This window comes from Pristiophorus japonicus, chromosome 21 (assembly GCF_044704955.1).
Source record: "Pristiophorus japonicus isolate sPriJap1 chromosome 21, sPriJap1.hap1, whole genome shotgun sequence".
Classification (NCBI taxonomy): domain Eukaryota; kingdom Metazoa; phylum Chordata; class Chondrichthyes; family Pristiophoridae; genus Pristiophorus; species Pristiophorus japonicus.
In genome coordinates, this window is record NC_091997.1 from 38,842,900 (window position 1) to 38,861,458 (window position 18,559).

Below are 18,559 nucleotides of genomic sequence, written 5' to 3' on the forward strand. Positions count from 1 at the left end.
ATGTGACAGACTTTTCAGATGCTGTCATGGCTTCTAACATAGTCAGCTGTGGCTCAGCGGGCAGCACTCTCACCCGAGTCAGAAAGTTGTGGGTTCAAGTCCCACTCAGGAAACTTGAGCACAAAAATCTAGTCTGACACTTCAGTGCAGTACTGAGGGGGTACAGCACTGTTGGAGATGCCGTCTTTTGGATGAGATGTTAAACCGAGGCCTCACCTGCTCTCTCAGGTGGATGTAAAACATCCCGTAGCACTATTTCGAAAAAGAGCAAGGGAGTTATCCCCGTGTCCTAGCAAATTCTTATCCCTCAACCAACAACACCAAAACAAATGATCTGGTCATTATCACACTGCTGTTTGTGGGAGCTTGCTGTGCGCAACATTTCCTACATTACAACAGTGACTACACTTCACAAGTATTTCATTGGCTGTGAAGCGCTTTGGGACATCCTGAGATCATGAAAGGCACTCTATAAATGAAAGTCTGCGACTATGGGATGCAAGGCCACAGCATGCTGAGGCTGAGGGCGATCGGTCAGCAGCAACTGTCTGAAAAGCTCAACATCACCTGAACTCCTTGATGTTACTGCCTAAAACACACTTCTACCTGTTTAGTCTTCATGCTAGGTACTTTGCTCAGGAAATCAGTAAGTTTATTGTCTGAGGCAGCAATGTTATTTAAAATAACGGCAATCTCCAGCAATTGAATCTGGTGATTCAATCTGAAGGTAATATTTAATCAAGTTTTTCAGCCGAAATGAAGTTATAATTTTGCAACATTAAACATAGAAATTACATCTCTGAATATAGATATTACTAGTCGATCGCTCATGGCATTACAGGTGATGGTGGGAGGGGGGGGGCAGGGGGGCAGAGAGATATCTGGACCAGCGCACAGGCTTAATTCAGTTCGCTCCCCATATTAAAGGCAATAGAATCTTGGCCTTTATTGCAAAGGGGATGGAGTATAAAAGCAGGGAAGTCTTGCTGCAGTTATACAGGGTATTGGTGAGGCCACACCTGGAATACTGCGTGCAGTTTTGGTTTCCGTATTTACGAAAGGATATACTTGCGTTGGAGGCGGTTCAGAGAAGGTTCACTAGGTTGATTCCGGGGATGAGGCGGTTGACTTATGAGGAAAGGTTGAGTAGGTTGGGCCTCTACTCATTGGAATTCAGAAGAATGAGGTGTGATCTTATCGAACCGTATTAAATTATGAGGGGGCTTGACAGGGTGGATGCAGAGAGGATGTTTCCACTGATGGGGAGACTAGAACTAAGGGGCATAATTTTAGAATAAGGCGCCGCCCATTTAAAACTGAGATGAGGAGGAATTTCTTCTCTCAGAGGGTTGTAAATCTATGGAATTCGCTGCCTCAGAGAACTGTGGAAGCTGGGACATTGAATAAATTTAAGACAGAGATAGACAGTTTCTTAACCTATAAGAGAATAAGGGGTTATGGGGAGCGGGCAGGGAAGTGGACCCGAGTCCATGATCGGATCAGTCATGATCGTATTAAATAGCGGAGCAGGCTCGAGGGGCTGTATGGCCTACTCCTGTTCCTATTTCTTATGTTCTCATACATTGTGTAGTTTTTACAATGGTATTACATTCCTTAAAAAACTGTCTCTGCAAATGTGCCACACTGTAATTACACTCCTTACCAATGACAACAAGAAGTGCATGCAGACATAGATATTAATATATTTTATATATAGATTATATGTCATCTATGTGCACAAACATCACAAGGCAACACAGGAATTTAAGTGTAGAATTTCCTCTTCACTGAACCTGGGAAATCAGCATTACTCAGGGGCAGTGAGGAGAAAATGGGGTGGGGGCGAGGGGGAACCAATTATGTTGGGTCTCCGTCCCACGGTGATAACCCGGAATTTCCAGCAACTTTCTTATTTGCCTAGGAGGCCTGGACCGGGGCCTGAGGTAGGTGCAGGCCCTGTGTTAGTGATATTTTGAAGAGGGAGGTCACATTTGGCTTCCTTCTGCATCGTTCTCGCTATACGTGTTGGATACCATAGGCGGCTTTATTAGGACCACCATAGAGTAGGGGGTCTTCAGGGGGCGCAAAGCAGCATGGTGACTTAGCTGGCAGGACTGGCCTGCAGCTGCGCTCCCATTTCTAGCCCAATTTTCAAGCACAAGGATCCAGCCAGGGTCTGATCCTAGACTGTGTCAATGGCCCAGGGCAGGAAAATCCCATGCTACCATCAAGCACTGTGCCCAGAGAGGAAAATTTAATATCCGAAGATCCAGCAAAAATGAAAACAGTGAGTTATCAGCAAGGACAGTAAATGAGCCATCCTGGGGGTCACATCGTGGACCTCATTGAATACACAAATTATAACCAGAAGATAACAAAACAGTCAACAAGTCTTTCACTTGCATTGGGGATAAAAACAGAAAATGCTGGAAACACTCAGCAGGTCAGGCAGCATCTGTGGAGCGAGAAACAGAGTTAATGTTTCAGGTTGATGACCCTTCGTCAGAACTGGAAAAGGTTAAGAGATGTAACAGGTTTTAAGCAGGTGCAGAGGCATAAAAAGGGGGGATGGGAGGAAAGAACAAAAGGGAAGGCCTGTGATAGGGTGGAAGGCGGGGGAGATTAAATGACAAAAGGTATGATTGTACAAAGCAAAAGGAAATGGTAATGGGACAAGTAAAGAAACAAACGATGGGTCTAGAGAGGGTGTAAACAGGAATAGCAGAGTCATCAACAGCAACGTCTAAAAAAATAGGGGCAGAGGCTCTGGTCTGAAAATGTTGAACTCGATGTTGAGTCCAGAAGGCTGTAAAGTGCCTAATCGAAAGGTGAGGTGCTGTTCCTCGAGCTTGCATTGAAACAGTAAGAGGCCGAGGACGAAGATGTCAGAGTGGAAGTGGAGTGGGGAATTAAGGCGATGAATGACCGGAAGCTCGGGGTCACGATTGCAGACTGAACGGAGGTGTTCCGCAAAACAGTCACCCAATCTTCCTTTGGTCTACCCAATGTAGAGGAGACCATATTGTGAGCAGCAAATATAGTATACTAAATTGCAAGTATAAGTAAATCACTTTCACCTGGAAGGAGTGTTTGGGACTCTGGATGGTGAGAAAGGATGAGGTAAAAGGGAAGGTGTTGCATCTCCTGCGCTTGCACAGGAAGGTGCTGTGGGAATGGGAGGGGGCGATTGAGGAGAGGACCAGGGCGTCACGGAGGAAACAGTCCCTTCAGAATACTGAAAGCGAAGGGGAAAATGTGGTTGGTGGTGGGACCATGCTGGAGGTGGTAGAAGATGGTCTGCTGAATGTGGAGGCTGGTGGGGTGAAAGGTGAGGACAAGCGCAGGAGATGCAACACCTTTAAAGATCACATGGATGAACTTCAACAATTGTGCATCCCTGTCTGGAGTAAAAATAAAACGCGGAAGGTGGCTCAACCATGGCTAACAAGTGAAATTAAGGATAGTGTTAAATCCAAGGAAGAGGCATACAAATTGGTCAGAAAAGCAGCAAACCTGAGAACTGGGAAAAATTTAGAATTCAGCAAAAGGTTAATTAGGAGGGGGAAAATAGAGTATGAGAAGAAGCTTGCTGGGAACATAAAAACTGATTGCAAAAGCTTCTATAGATATGTGAAGAGAAAAAGATTAGTGAAGACAAACATAGGTCTCTTGCAGTCAGATTCAGGTGTATTTATAATGGGGAACAAAGAAATAGCAGACCAATTGAACAAATACTTTGGTTCTGTTTCACGAAGGAAGACACAAATAACCTTCCGGAAATACTAGGGGACCGAGGGTCGAGTGAGAACTGAAGGTAATCCTTATTAGGCGGGAAATTATGTTAAGGAAATTGATGGGATTGAACGCCGATAAATCCCCGGGGCCTGATAGTCTGCATCCCAGAGTACTTAAGGAAGTGGCCCTAGAAATAGTGGATCATTGGTAATAATTTTCCAACAGTCCATCGACTCTGGATCAGTTCCTATGGACTGGAGGGTAGCTAAAGTAACACCATTATAGACCGGTAATTATAGACCGATTAGCCTGACATCGGTAGTGGGGAAAATGTTGGAATCAATTATTAAAGATGAAATAGCAGCGCATTTGGAAAGCAGTGACAGGATCGGTCCAAGTCAGCATGGATTTATGAAAGGGAAATCATGCTTGACAAATCTTCGAGAATATTTTGAGAATGTAACTAATAGAGTGGACAAGGGAGAACCAGTGGATGTGGTGTATTTGGACTTTCAAAAGGCTTTTGACAAGGTCCCTCACAAGAGATTGGTGTGCAAAATTAAAGCACATGGTATTGGGGGTAATGTACTAACGTAGATAGAGAACTGGCTGGCAGACAGGAAACAGAGAGTCGGGATAAATGGGTCCTTTTCAGAATGGCAGGCAGTGACCAGTGGGGTGCCGCAGGGCTCAGTGCTGGGACCCCAGCTATTTATAATATACATTAATGATTTAGATGAAGGAATTGAGTGTAATATCTCCAAGTTTGCAGATGACACTAAGCTGGGTGGCGGTGTGAGCTGTGAGGAGGACGCTAAGAGGCTGTAGGGTGACTTGGACAGGTTAAGTGAGTGGGCAAATGCATGGCAGATGCAGTATAATGTGGATAAATGTGACGTTATTCACTTTGGGGGCAAAAACACAAAGGCAGAATATTATCTGAATGGTGGCAGATTAGGAAAAGGGGAGGTGCAACGAGACCTGGGTGTCATGGTACATCAGTCATTAAAAGTTGGCATACAGGTACAGCAGGCGGTGAAGAAGGCAAATGGTATGTTGGCCTTCATAGCTAGGGGATTTGAGTATAGGAGCAGGGAGGTCTTACTGCAGTTGTACAGGGCCTTGGTGAGGCCTCACCTGGAATATTGTGTTCAGTTTTGGTCTCCTAATCTGAGGAAGGACGTTCTTGCCATTGAGGGAGTGCAGCGAAGATTCGCCAGACTGATTCCCGGGATGGTACGACTGACATATGAGGAGTGACTGGATTGACTGGGCCTGTATTCACTGGCGTTTAGAAGGACGAGGGGGGATCTCATAGAAACATATAAAATTCTGATGGACTGGACAGGTTAGATGCAGGAAGAATGTTCCCGATGTTGGGGAAGTCCAGAACCAGGGGACACAGTCTAAGGATAAGGGGTAAGCCATTTAGGACTGAGATGAGGAGAAACCTCTTCACTCAGAGAGTTGTTAACCTGTGGAATTCTCTACCGCAGAGAGTTGTTGATGCCAGTTTATTGGATATATTCAAGAGGGAGTTAGATATGGCCCTTATGGCTAAAGGGATCAAGGGGTATGGAAAGAAAGCAGGAAAGGGGTACTGAGGTAAATGATCAGCCATGATCTTATTGAATGGTAGTGCAGGCTCGAAGGGTCGAATGGCCTACACCTGCATCTATTTTCTATGTTTCTATGTTAAGGGGAACTCCATTCACACAGTCTCAGGATAAGGGGCCAGCCACTTAGGACTGAGATGAGGAGAACAGTCTTCACTCAGAGGGTGGTGAAGCTCTCGAATTCTCTACCCCAGAGGGCTGTGGAGGCTCAGTCTTTGAGTATATTCAAGACAGAGATCGATAGATTTTTGGATATTAAGGGAATCAAGGGATATGGGGACAGTGCAGGAAAGTGGAGTTGACATAGATCAGCCATGATCTTATTGAATGGGGGAGCAGACTCGAGGGGCCGAATGGCCGACTCCTGCTCCTAATTCTTATGTTCTTATATTCATTTGTGGTTCTGAGAGGGAGGGGAAGGGGTGAGAGCAGAATTGAGGGAAATAGAACAGACATGGTCGAGGACCCTGTCAACCATAGAAACATAGAAAATAGGAGCAGGAGTCGGCCATTCAATATGATCATGGCTGATCCTCTATCTCAACACCATATTCCCGCTTTTTCCCCATACCTCTTGATGCCTTTTGCTTTTAGAAATCTATCTCCCTCTTAAATATATTCAGTGACTTGGCCTCCACAGCCTTCTGTGGTAGAGAATTCCACAGGTTCACCACCCTCTGAGTGAAAACATTTCTCCTCATCTCAGTGCTAAATTTCCTGCCCCGTATCCTGAGACTGTGACCCCTTGTTCTAGACTTCCCAGCCAGGGGAAACATACTTCTCGCATCCAGTCTATCCAACCCCGTCAGAATTTTATACGTTTCATTGAGATCCCCTCTCATTCTTCTAAACTCGAGTGATTACAGGCCGAGTCGACCCAATCTCTCCTCATACGACAGTCCTGCCATCCCAGGAATCAGTCTGGTGAACCTTCGTTGCACTCCCTCTATGGCAAGTATATCCTTCCTTAGGTAAGGAGACCAAAACTGCACACAATACTCCAGGTGCAGTCTCACCAAGGCCCTGTATAACTGTAGTAACCATGATAGAGGGGAATCCTTGGTTGTGGAAAAAGGAAGACGTATTGCTCTGATTACAGAAAGTAAACTGCTGCTACAAAGGGCACTCTGAAGTATGAAAACTACAAGTTAAATTCAAACAACTTCACAGCAGTAGATCTTTGTGCAGTCAATTTTACATAAAAGAAGATGGGATGTTCAATTTCATTAACATTGCAATGTTGTATCCTTGGCACTTACCCTCCGCACCAGCCTCAGTTATCCTTTGCTTCACGAGAGTGGCAGTCTCCGGCCAGACAATGTCTGTTAGACATTTTAGCTTCTCCTTAAACAGAAATTATATATAACAACTTGCATTTATATAGCATCTTTAATGTAGTGAAACGTTCCAAGGCACTTCACAGGAGTATTATCAGATAAAAATTTGACAACGAGCCAAATAGAAACTAGCGCAGGTGACCAAAAGCTTGGTCAAAGAGGTCGGTTTTAACAAGTATTTTGAAGAAGGAAAGAGAGGTAGAGAGACAGAGAGGTTTAGGCAGGAAGTCCAGAGCTTAATCAGGGATGCTCAAGAGGGCAGAATTAGAGGAGTGCAGACATCTCGGGGCAGGGGGGTATTCTGGGGCTGGAGGAGGTTATAGAGATAGGGAGGGGTGAGGCCATGGAGGTATTTGAAATCAAGGCGTTGCTTATCCGGAAGCCAATGTAGGTCAGTGAGCACAGGGGGGATGGGTGAGTGGGACTTGGTGCGAGTTAGGACACCGGCGGCCGAGTTTTGGATCACCTCTAGTTTATGTCGGGTAGAATGTGGGAGGCCAGCCAGGAGTGCATTGGAATAGTCAAGGCTAGAGGTAACAAAGGCATGGAAGAGGGCTTCAGCAGCGGATAAGCTGAGGCAAGGGCAGAGATGGGTGATGTTACGTAGGTGGAAATAGGCGGTCCTAGTTATGCTGCAGATATGTGGTCAAAAGCTCATTTCAGGCTCAAATTTAGAGAGTGTGCATAGTACTATCAAAGCGTATTATCCCCAGGAAATGTGGTATTAAACTGAAGTGGGACCAAAGGTCACACTGGACATATCAGACATGGAATAAAGGATTAAAGTGTGTACGTGCAAGTAAAATTAGAAGCAGTCCTTACAAACTAACACGTACAAACAAGAATTAGATTGAGAACTGTACATCTGTATTGAATGTCTCAAGGCCCCGCATTGCGTACCTTCTGTCCTAACACGAGAGATAGCATGGTATGTCTCAAACCGACACATGAGCAAAAACGGTATCCAGTATGAGCAAAGGTCAAAGCAGAGCCAGGCACAGGGTGATAACATTCCAAAGTTGGATAAACACCCAAGAGACAGTGGGGGAAAGGTACCAGGAACAGGTGGTATAAAAATCATCTTCGCCTTGAGTGACAAGGGGCTGTGTCTATTCAAATCAATGTATGTCTCATGTATTGAATGTCCGGCCATTATAGGTTGAGTAAGTGTATAAAAACCCTGTGTGTTCTTTGTTCGGGGAGAGCGAGTGTGAGGAGTTCTACAGGGGTTGGCTTGGAGGCTCGGCTCTCCCTTGCAAGTAAAATAAACCGACTTGTGTTTGATTCCTAACAGACTGTGTCGAGGTTAATTATTTTAATCTCCACTTCATAAACCCTAATGTTACTCGGTAATATTAAAAACTTTGTGGCTCAAGTAATTGAACGGTCACCACCACCACAACAGAGCAGTGGCAAATGGAATTCATTCCGGAGAAGTGTGAGGTAACGCATTTGGGGAATACACAATAAATGGGAGGACGCTGAAGTGTAGAGGAACAAAGGGACCTTGGAGTGCATGTCCACAGATTCCTGAAGGTAGTAGGCCAGGTAGATAAGGTGGATAAGGCGGCATACGGAATACTTGCCTTTATTAGCCGAGGCCTAGAATAGCCAAGGGGTTAATGTAACGCCTCTGTTTAAAAAAGGGGGCAGGCAAAAGGCAGGTAACTATAGGCCGGTTAGTTCAACATCTGTAGTGGGGAAAATGCTTGAAGCTATCATTAAGGAAGAAATAGCGGGACATCCAGATAGGAATAGTGCAATCAATCAGACGCAACATGGATTCATGAAGGGGAAATCATGTTTAACTAATTTACTGGAATTCTTTGAGGATATAACGAGCATGGTGGATAGAAGTGTACCGATGGATGTGTATGTAGATTTCCAAAAGGCATTCGATAAGGTGCCACACAAAAGGTTACTGCAGAAGATAAAGGTACGCGGAGTCAGAGGAAATGTATTAGCATGGATAGAGAATTGGCTGGCTAACAGAAAGCAGAGAGTTGGGATAAATGGGTCCTTTTCGGGTTGGAAATCGGTGGTTAGTGGTGTGCCACAGGAATCGGTGCTGGGACCACAACTGTTTACAATATACATAGATGACTTGGAAGAGGGGACAGAGTGTAGTGTAACAAAATTTGCAGATGACACAAAGATTAGTGGGAAAGCGGGTTGTGTAGAGGACACAGAGAGGCTGCAAAGAGATTTAGATAGGTTAAGCGAATGGGCTAAGGTTTGGCAGATGGAATACAATGTCGGAAAATGTAAGGTCATCCACCGTGGGAAAAAAAACAGTAAAAGGGAATATTATTTGAATGGGGAGAAATTATAACATGCTGCGGTGCAGAGGGACCTGGGGGTCCTTATGCATGAAACTCTTTTTGGCATGAATCCCAAAAAGTTAATTTGCAGGTGCAGCAGGTAATCAGGAAGGCGAATGGAATGTTGGCCTTCATTGCGAGAGGGATGGAGTACAAAAACAGGGAGGTCCTGCTGCAACTGTATAGGGTATTAGTGAGTCCGCACCTGGAGTACTGCGTGCAGTTTTGGTTACCTTACTTAAGGAAGGATATACTAGCTTTGGAGGGGGTACAGAGACGATTCATTAGGCTGATTCCGGAGATGAGGGGGTTACCTTATGATGAGAGATTGAGTAGACTGGGTCTTTACTCATTGGAGTTCAGAAGGATGAGGGGTGATCTTATAGAAATATTTAAAATAATGAAAGGGATAGACAAGATAGAGGCAGAGAGGTTGTTTCCACTGGTTGGGGAGACTAGAACTAGCGGGCACAGCCTCAAAATACGGGGGAGCCAATTTAAAACCGAGTTGATAAGGAATTTCTTCTCCCAGAGGGTTGTGAATCTGTGGAATTCTCTGCTCAGGGAAGCAGTTGAGGCTAGCTCATTGAATGTATTCAAATCACAGATAGATAGATTTTTAACCATTAAGGGAATTAAGGGTTATGGGGAGCGGGCGGGTAAGTGGAGCCGAGTCCATGGCCAGATGAGCCATGATCTTGTTGAATGGCGGAGCAGGCTCGAGGGGCTAGATGGCCTACTCCTGTTCCTAATTCTTATGTTCTTATGTTTTCCCTCATGTTGGTTCTCTTCCATAGGCCTAGTCTGGCAGCTATGTCCGTCAGGACTCGGCCAGCTCGGTCAGTAATGGTGCTACCGAGTCACTCTTGGTGCTGGGCTTTGAAGTCCCCCATCCAGAGTATGTTTTGTGCCCTTGCTACCTTCAGTGCTTCTTCCAAGTGGTGTTCAACATGGAGTACTGATTCATCAGCTGACAGAGGGCGGTAGGTGGTATACAGCAGAAGGTTTCTTTGCCCGTGTTTGATGATGCCATGAGACCTCGTGGGATCCAGAGTACATGTTGAGTACTCCTAGGGGCACTCCCTCCCAACAGTATACCACTGTGCCACCACTTTTGTTGGTGGTGGAATCTGTTCAAACTCCGCCGCCTCCAGGCCAGATCCATGGTCGTCCCATCCTCCGTCATCGAACTACAGTAGCAGATGATGCCTGCGTCTGCGCAAACTTGGAGGCCAAACTCCAAGCCATCGTCAACACTTTCACCAAAGCGTACGAGAACATGGGCCTTACATTAAACATCCGTAAGACAAAGGTCCTCTACCAACCTGCCCCTGCCACACAGCACTACACATGGTTATCAAAATCCATGACAGGACCATTTTCTATACCTCAGGAACCTACTGTCAACAAGGGCAGACATCGATGCGAAGTCCAACACCGCCTTCAGCATGCCAGTGCAGCTTTCGGTCGCCTGAGGAAGAGAGTGTTTGAAAACCAGGGCCTCAAACCCGGCACCAAGCTCATGGTCTACAGAGCAGTGGTGATACCCGCCCTCCTATATGGCTCAGAGACATGGACTATGTACATTAGGCACCTCAAAACACTGGAGAAGTACTATCAACGCTACCTCCACAAGACCCTACAAATCCACTGGCAGGATAGACGCACCAACATCCGTGTTCTCGCTCAGGCCAACATCCCCAGCATCGAAGCATTGACCATGCTCGATGGGCCACATCGTCCGCATGCCTGGCACAAGACTCCAAAAACAAGCGCTCTACTCCGAGCTCCAACACGACAAGCGAGCCCCAGGTGGGCAGAGGAAACATTTCAAGGACACCCTCAAATCCTCCTTGAAAAAATATAACATCCCCATCGACACCTGGCAATCCCTGGCCCAAGACCGCACAAAGTGGAGGAAAAGTATCCGGGAAGGCGCTGAACACCTCGAGTCTCTTCGCCAAGAGTAAGTTGAAGCCAAGTGTCGACAGCGGAAGGAGCGCACAGCAATGCAGGCACCACACCCACCCGTTCCTTCAACCACCGTTTGCCCCACATGTGACAGAGACTGTCGGTCCCGCAATGGACTCTTCAGTCACCTGAGAACTCATTTTTAGTGTGGAAGTCACCGAGGGTCTGTTCTGCCGGTGGGACAGGACATAACTAGGGATGGTGATAGAGGAATCTGGGATTCTGGCTGAAAGGTATGATTCTGTGAGTATGACTACGTCAGGCTGTTGCTTGACTAATCTGTGGGACTGCTCTCCCAATTTTGGCACAAGTCCCCAGATGTTAGTGAGGAGGATTTTGCAAGGTCGACTGGGCTGGGTGTGCCTTTGTGGTGTCGGGCACCTAGGTTGATGCCGGATGGTCTGTCCGGTTTTATTCTTGGTATACTTCTTCATAGTGGTTTGGTACAACTGAGTGGCTTGCTAGACCATTTCAGAGGACAGTTAAGAACTAATCACTTTGCTTTGTGTCTGGAGTCACATATAAGCCAGATCAGATAACGATGACAGATTTCCTTCCCTAAAGGACATTAGTGAACCAGATAGGTTTTTACAACAATCCGATAGTTGCATGATCACCATTACTGATACTAGCTTATTATTCCAGATTTATGTCATTAGCTGAATATAAATTGCTCAGCTGCCATGGTGTGATTAGAACTCATAGAAACATAGAAATTTACAGCGCAGAATGAGGCCATTTCGACCCATCGTGTTCGCGCTAGCTGACAAAGAGCCGCACGGCCCTCTGTCAGCAGCCCTGAAGGTTACATATAAACTTATGAATAATGAACAATGGCGGAAAGGTAAAGAGCACCCAGCCCAACCAGTCCGCCCACATAAATGCGACACCCCTTATACTGAAACATTCTACACTCCACCCCAACTGGAGCCATGTGATCTACTGGGAGAGGCAAAAAACAGATAAAAACCCAGGCCAATTTGGGGAAAAAAATCTGGGAAAATTCCTCTCCGACCCATCCAGGCGATCAAAACTAGTCCAGATCATCACCCTGACCGTATTCGATTTCCCTGCAGTATTTACCATCATATCGAAGGGCCGAATGGCCTACTCCTGCACCTATTTTCTATGTTTCTATCTGCGCCAGCCAACAAGAGGTTATCCAGTCTAATCCCAATTACCAGCTCTAGGTCCGTAACCCTGCAGGTTACGGCACTTTAAGTGCCCATCCAAACATCTCTTAAAAGTGGTGAGGGTTTCTGCATCCACCACTCTTCCAGGCAGCGAGTTCCAGATCCCCACAGCCCTCTGCATAAAGAAGCCTGCCCTCAAATCCTCTCTAAACCTTCCATCAACCACCTTAAAACCATGCCCCCTTGTAATAGACCCCTCCACCAATGGAAATAGGCCCTTGCTATCCACTATGTCCAGGCCCCTCAATATTTTACACATCTCAATGAAGTCTCCTCTCAACCTTCCAATGAGAACCCAGCCTATCCAATCTGTCCTCATAACGAAGATTCTCCATTCCAGGCAGCATCCTAGTAAATCTCCTCTGCACCCTCTCTAGTGCAATCAGAATGGTGGAACAAACTCGAGGGGCCTACCGCTTAATGCGTATACCCTTTCCTTATTAGCCCTCCCACAGTACATCACCTTACACTTCTCTGAATTAAATTCCATTTGCCACTGCTCTGCCCACCTGACCAGTAGATTGATATCCTCCTGCAGTCCATGACTTTCCTCTTCATTATCAACCACACAGCCAATTTTAGTGTCATCTGCGAATTTCTTAATCATACTCCCTATATTCAAATCTAAATCAATGATATATACCACAAAAAGCAAGGGACCCAGTACTGAGCCCTGCGGAACCCCACTGGAAACATCCTTCTAATCACAAAACCATCCATCAACCATTACCCTTTGCTTCCTTACCTCTAAGCCAATTTTGATCCAACTTGCCACTTTGCCCTGGATCCCATGGACTTTAACCTTCATGACCCGTCTACCACGTGGGAGCTTATCAAAAGTTTTGCTAAAGTCCAAATAAACTACATCGTACGCATTACCCTCATCGACCCTCTTGGTTACCTCCTCAAAAAATTCAATCAGGTTAGTCAAACACAAACTTCCCTGAACAAATCCATGCTGACTGTCCCTGATTAATCCTTGCCTTTCCAAATGCAGATTTATCCTGTCTTTCAGGATTTTTTCCAATCATTTTCCCATCACTGAGGTTATACTGACAGGCCTGTAATTACTCGGCCTATCCCTTTTTCCCTTCTTAAACAAGGGTACTACATTAGCAGTCCTCCAATCCTCCGACACCATGCCCAAATCCAAAGAGGACTGGAAAATGATGGTCAAGGCCTCTGCTATTTCCTCTTTTACCTCATTGAACAGCCTGGGATGCATTTCATTCGGGCCTGGGGACTTATCTACTTTCAAAGCTGCTGAACCCCTTAATACTTAATACCCCTTAATACATGTCTCTGGACCATGAGTCAGGCCTCTGGATTGCTAGTCCAGTAACATAAGTACTATGCTATTGTACCTACATTGACTCGCAATCCTGCAATGCCTTAAATTTGAAATTCTCATTCTTTTGTTCAAATCCCTTCATGGCCTCATCCCTCCCTATATTTGTAATCTTGTTGATTCCCTACAACCTATGCTTCCCGTAAGCTGCGCAGTCGGTCCCGCACAGTCTGGGGCGGGCTTTTTCAATTTTGTGAAACTTAAAGGGGTCTTGCACCCAAAAAATGAGGGAACATTGCCTACAGCCTTCAATATCTCAGTGCTTCTCCAATTCTGGCCTCTTGTGCATCCCCAATTTTCATCACCACACCATTGGCGGCCGAACCTTCAGCTGCCTAAGCTCTAAGTTCTGGAATTAGCTCCCTAAACCTCTTTGATTCTCGATCTCTCTCTCCTCCTTTCAGACACACCTTAAAACCTACCTCTTTGATCACCTGTCTGATTATCTCCTTGTGTGTCCTGGGCCAATATTTATCCCTCAATCCATGTAACAAAAAAACAGATTATCTGGTCATTATTACATTGCTGTTTGTGGGAGCTTGCAGTGTGCAAATTGACTACACTCCAAAAGTATTTCATTGGTTGTAAAGTGTTTCGAGACGTCCGATGGTTGTGAAAGGCGCTATACAATTGCAAGTCTTTCTTTTATGTAGCTCGGTCTGGTAACACCCCTTTGAAGCGCTTTGGAAAGTTTACTACATTAAAGCAGCTGTGTAAATGTAAGTTGCTGGTCATTGAATCAGAAAAACTTACAGCTCTGGCCTAACTACTGCATTATACAGTTAAAAAAGAAAAAAGACTTGGATTTATATAGCGCCTCTCACGATAACCGGACGTCTCAAAGCGCTTTCAGGTGAATGCAGTACTTTTTCAAGTGTCAGGTCAGTCCCTCGAAATCGAGGAAGACTTGCTTCCATTTTAAAAGTGAGTCCTCAGTTGACTGTACAATCCAATACAGGAATTACAGTCCCTGTCACAGGTGGGACACATAGTGGTTAAAGGAAAGGGTGGGTGGGAAGCCTAGTTTGCCACACGCTCCTTCTGCTGTCTGCACTTGCTTTCTGCATGCTCTCAGCGACGAGACTCGAGGTGCTCAGCGCCCTGGATGCACTTCCTCCATTTTGGGTGGTCTTTAGTCAGGGACTCCCAGGTGTCGGTGGGGATGTTGCATTTTATCAGGGAGGCTTTGAGGGTTCCTTGAAACGTTTCCTCTGCCCACCTGGGGCTCGCTTGCCATGTAGGAGTTCAGAGTAGAGCGCTTGCTTAGGGTGTCTCGTGTCTGGCATGCGGACAATGTGGCTCAACCAATGGAGTTGGTCGAGTGCTTCGATGCTGGCCTGAGCGAGAACACTGACGGTGGTGCATCTATCCACCCAGTGGATTTGCAGGATCTTGTGGAGGCAGCGTTGGTGGTACTTCTCCAGCGCTTTGAGGTGTCTACTGTATATGGCCCACGTCTCTGAGCCATATAGGAGGGTGGGTATCACTACTGCCCTGTAGACCATAAGCTTGGTGCCAGGTTTGAGGTCCTGGTCTTCAAACATTCTTTCTCAGGCGACCGAAGGCTGTGCTGGCACACTGGAGGCGGTGTTGGACCTCGTCATCGATGTCTGCCCTTGCTGATAGTAGGCCCCCGAGGTATGGAAAATGGTCCACATTGTCCAAGGCCGCGCCGAGGATTTTGATGACCGGGAGTAGTCACTGTTGTAATATAGGAAACGTGGCAGCCAAATGGCATACAAGCAAGTTCCCATAATCTGTTTTGTTATGTTGATTGAGGGATAAATAATGGCCGGGACACCGGGGTTAACTCCCCTACTCTTCTTCGAAATAGTGCCATGGAGTCTTTTACGTCCACTTGAAAGAGCAAACGGGGCCTCGGTTCAACGTCTCATCCGAAAGATGGCACCTCCGACAGTGCAACACTCCCTCAGCACTGCACTGGAGTGTCAACCTAGATTTATATGCTCAAGTTCCTGAAGTGGGACTTGAACCCACAACCTTCTGACTCAGAGGCGAGGGTGCTACCCACTGAACCACTGCTGACACAGTTCAAGCATAACCTCCCTGCTCTTGTATTCTATGCCTCGGCTAATAAAGGCAAGTATTCCATATGCCTTCTTAACCACCTTATCGACATGGCCTGCTACTTTCAGGGATGTGTGGACCGGCACTCCAAGGTCCCTGTGTTCCTCTACACTGCTCAAGTGTCCTATCATTTATTGTGTATTCCCTTGCCTTGTTAGCCCTCCCCAAATGCATTACCCCACACTTCTCCAGATTGAATTCCATTTGCCACTGTTCTGCCCACCTGACCAGTTCATTGATATCTTCCTGCAGTCTACAGCTTTCTTATTAACCACACAGCCAATTTTAGTATCTGCAAAATTTTTAATCATACCTCCTACATTCAAGTCTAAATCATTGGTATATCACAAAAAGCAAGGGACCTAGTACTGAGCCCTGCGGAACCCCTCTGGAAACAGCCTTCCAGTCACAAAAATACCCATCAACCATTACCCTTTGCTTCCTGCCTCTGAGCCAATTTTGGATCCAACTTGCCATTTTGCCCTGGATCCCATGGGCTTTTACTTTCGTGACCAGTCTGCCGTATGGGATCTTATCAAAAGCCTTACTAAAATCCATATACACTACATCAAATATACTACCCTCATTGGTCCTCTTTATTATCTCCTCAAAATACTCAATCAAGTTAGTCAGAAACCACCTTCCCTTAACAAATCCATGCTGACTGTTCTTGATTAATCCGTGAGTGCAAAAGGCAAGGCTGAAGCTTTTACAACCATCTTCAGCCAGAAGTGCCGACTGGATGTTCCATCTCAGCCTCCTCCTGAGGTCCCCACTGCCCGTTTTCAGCCAATTCGATTCACTCCACATGATATCAAGAAACAGCTGAGTGCTCTGGATATACCAAAGGCTATGGGCCCCGACAACATCCCAGCTGTTGTGCTGAAGATGTGCTCCAGAAGTAGCCATGCTTCTAGCCAAGCTGTTCCAATACAGCTACAGCACTGTTACCTACACGACCATGTGGAAAATTGCCCACAAAAAGGACAAATTCAATCCATCAAATTACCACCCCATCAGTCTGCTCTCAATCATCACCGGAGTGATGGACAGTGTCATCGATAGTGCTATCAAGTAGCACTTACTCACCAATGCTCAGTTTGGATTTAGGCAAGACCACCCTGCTCCAGAAAGCATTATAGTCTTGGTCAAAACATGGACAAAAGAGCTGAATCCCAGAGGTGAGGTGAGAGTAACTAACCTTGACATCATGGCAGCATTTGACAGAGTGTGGCATTAAGGAGCCCAAGTAAAATTGAAGTCAATGGGGATCAGGGGATAAACTCTCCACTGGCTGGGGTCATACCAAGCACAAAGGAAGATGGTTGTGGTTGTTGGAGGTCAATCATCTCAGCCCCAGGACATTGCTGCAGGAGTTCCTCAGGGCAGTGTCCTTGACCCAACCATCTTCAGCTGCTTCATCAACATCCTGGGGGTCATTGATCAGAAAATTAACTGGAGTAGCCACATAGATACTGTGGCAAGAAGAGGTTGAAGGCTGGGTATTCTTCAATGTGTGACTCACTTCCTGACTCCCCAAAGCCTTTCTGCCATTTACAAGGCACAAGTCAGGAGTGTGATGGAATACTTTCCACTTGCCTGGATGAGTGCAGCTCCAACAACAGTCAAGAAGTTCAACACCATCCAGGACAAAGCAGTCTGTTTGATTGGCACACCAACCATCACCAGCGCACCGTGGCTGCAGTGTGTATCATCGACAAGATGCACTGCAGCAACTCACCATAGCTTCTTCGACAGTACCTCCCAAACTCGCGACCTCTACCACCTAGAACGACGTGGGCAACCGATGCATAGAAACACCAAGCTCTCTTTCAAGTTACGCACCATCCTGACTTGGAAATATATCGGCCGTTCCTTCATCGTCGCTGGGTCAAAATCCTGGAACTCCCTCCCTAACAGCACTGTGGGAGCACCTTCACAACACGGACTGCAGCAGTTCAAGAAGGCGGCTCACCACCACCTTCTCAAGGGCAATTAGAGATGGACAATAAATGTTGGCCTTCCCATGAACGATTAAAAAAAAAGTCAGTGAGTACATGGGTGATGGGAACTTGTTGCAAGTTAGTAGTTTATGGAAAGTGGAAGATGGGAGGCCAGCCAGGAGAGCATTGGAAGAGTCAAATCTGAAGGAGATAAACCGTGGATGAAGGTTTCAGCAGCAGATGAGCTGAGGCAGGGGGTGAGACGGGCGATGTTACGGAGGTGGAAGTAGGTGATGGGAGAGGATATGGTGTCGTAGGCTCAGCTCAAGCTCAAATAGAACACCAAGGTTGCAAACAGGCTGGTTCAGCCTCAGACAGTGACCAGGAAGGGGAATGGAGTCAATGGCAGGGAATGAACTTTTTGGTGGGGATCGAAGACAATGGCCTCAGTCTTCCCGATATTTAGTTTGAGGAAATTTCTGCGCATCCAATACTGGAGTCGGACAAACAGCATGAGAAATTAGATGCAGTGGAAAGGTCGAGAGAGGAGGTGGTGAGATAGAGCTGGGTGTCGTCAGCGTACATGTGGAATCTGACGTTGTGTTTTTAGATGATGTCGCTGAGGGACAGCATGTAAATGAGAAATCGGAGTTCTACTCCGTGAGAATGGGATGGATCCATCAGAATGACTTATACAATGCCACCAGATACTGTACCTCCCTAGAACTTCCTGAGTGTAGGTGAAAACATTTCAAACAGTTGATATGTAAGGTGAGGATTATGTTGAACAACCTGCGTTTTTTGAGTGACTTTAATGTAGAAAAAACATCCCGAAGCACCGACTGCAGATGCTGGAAATCTACAATAAAAACAGAAAATACTGGAAATACTCAGGTCAGGCATCATCTGTGGAGAGAGAAACAGAGTTAATGTTTCAGGTCCAGGCCAGAGTTTCCAGCATTTTCTGTTTTTATCCTAAATTACTTGTCAGAAGTAGAAGGAAAAAT

The 18,559-nt window shown here is 46.1% G+C and overlaps 1 protein-coding gene across 7 annotated transcripts in view; it reads right to left on the bottom strand.

Annotated features, from left to right (window-relative positions):
* The window catches only part of coasy (CoA synthase), a 160,867-nt gene that overhangs the window by 14,180 nt on the left and 128,128 nt on the right, over positions 1 to 18,559 (bottom strand). For all 7 annotated transcript variants that reach the window (XM_070864659.1, XM_070864662.1, XM_070864664.1 and 4 more), the window contains one exon: positions 6,611 to 6,695. In XM_070864659.1, the coding sequence (XP_070720760.1) occupies positions 6,611 to 6,695 (85 nt within the window). The remainder of the gene's footprint in view (positions 1 to 6,610; positions 6,696 to 18,559) is intronic.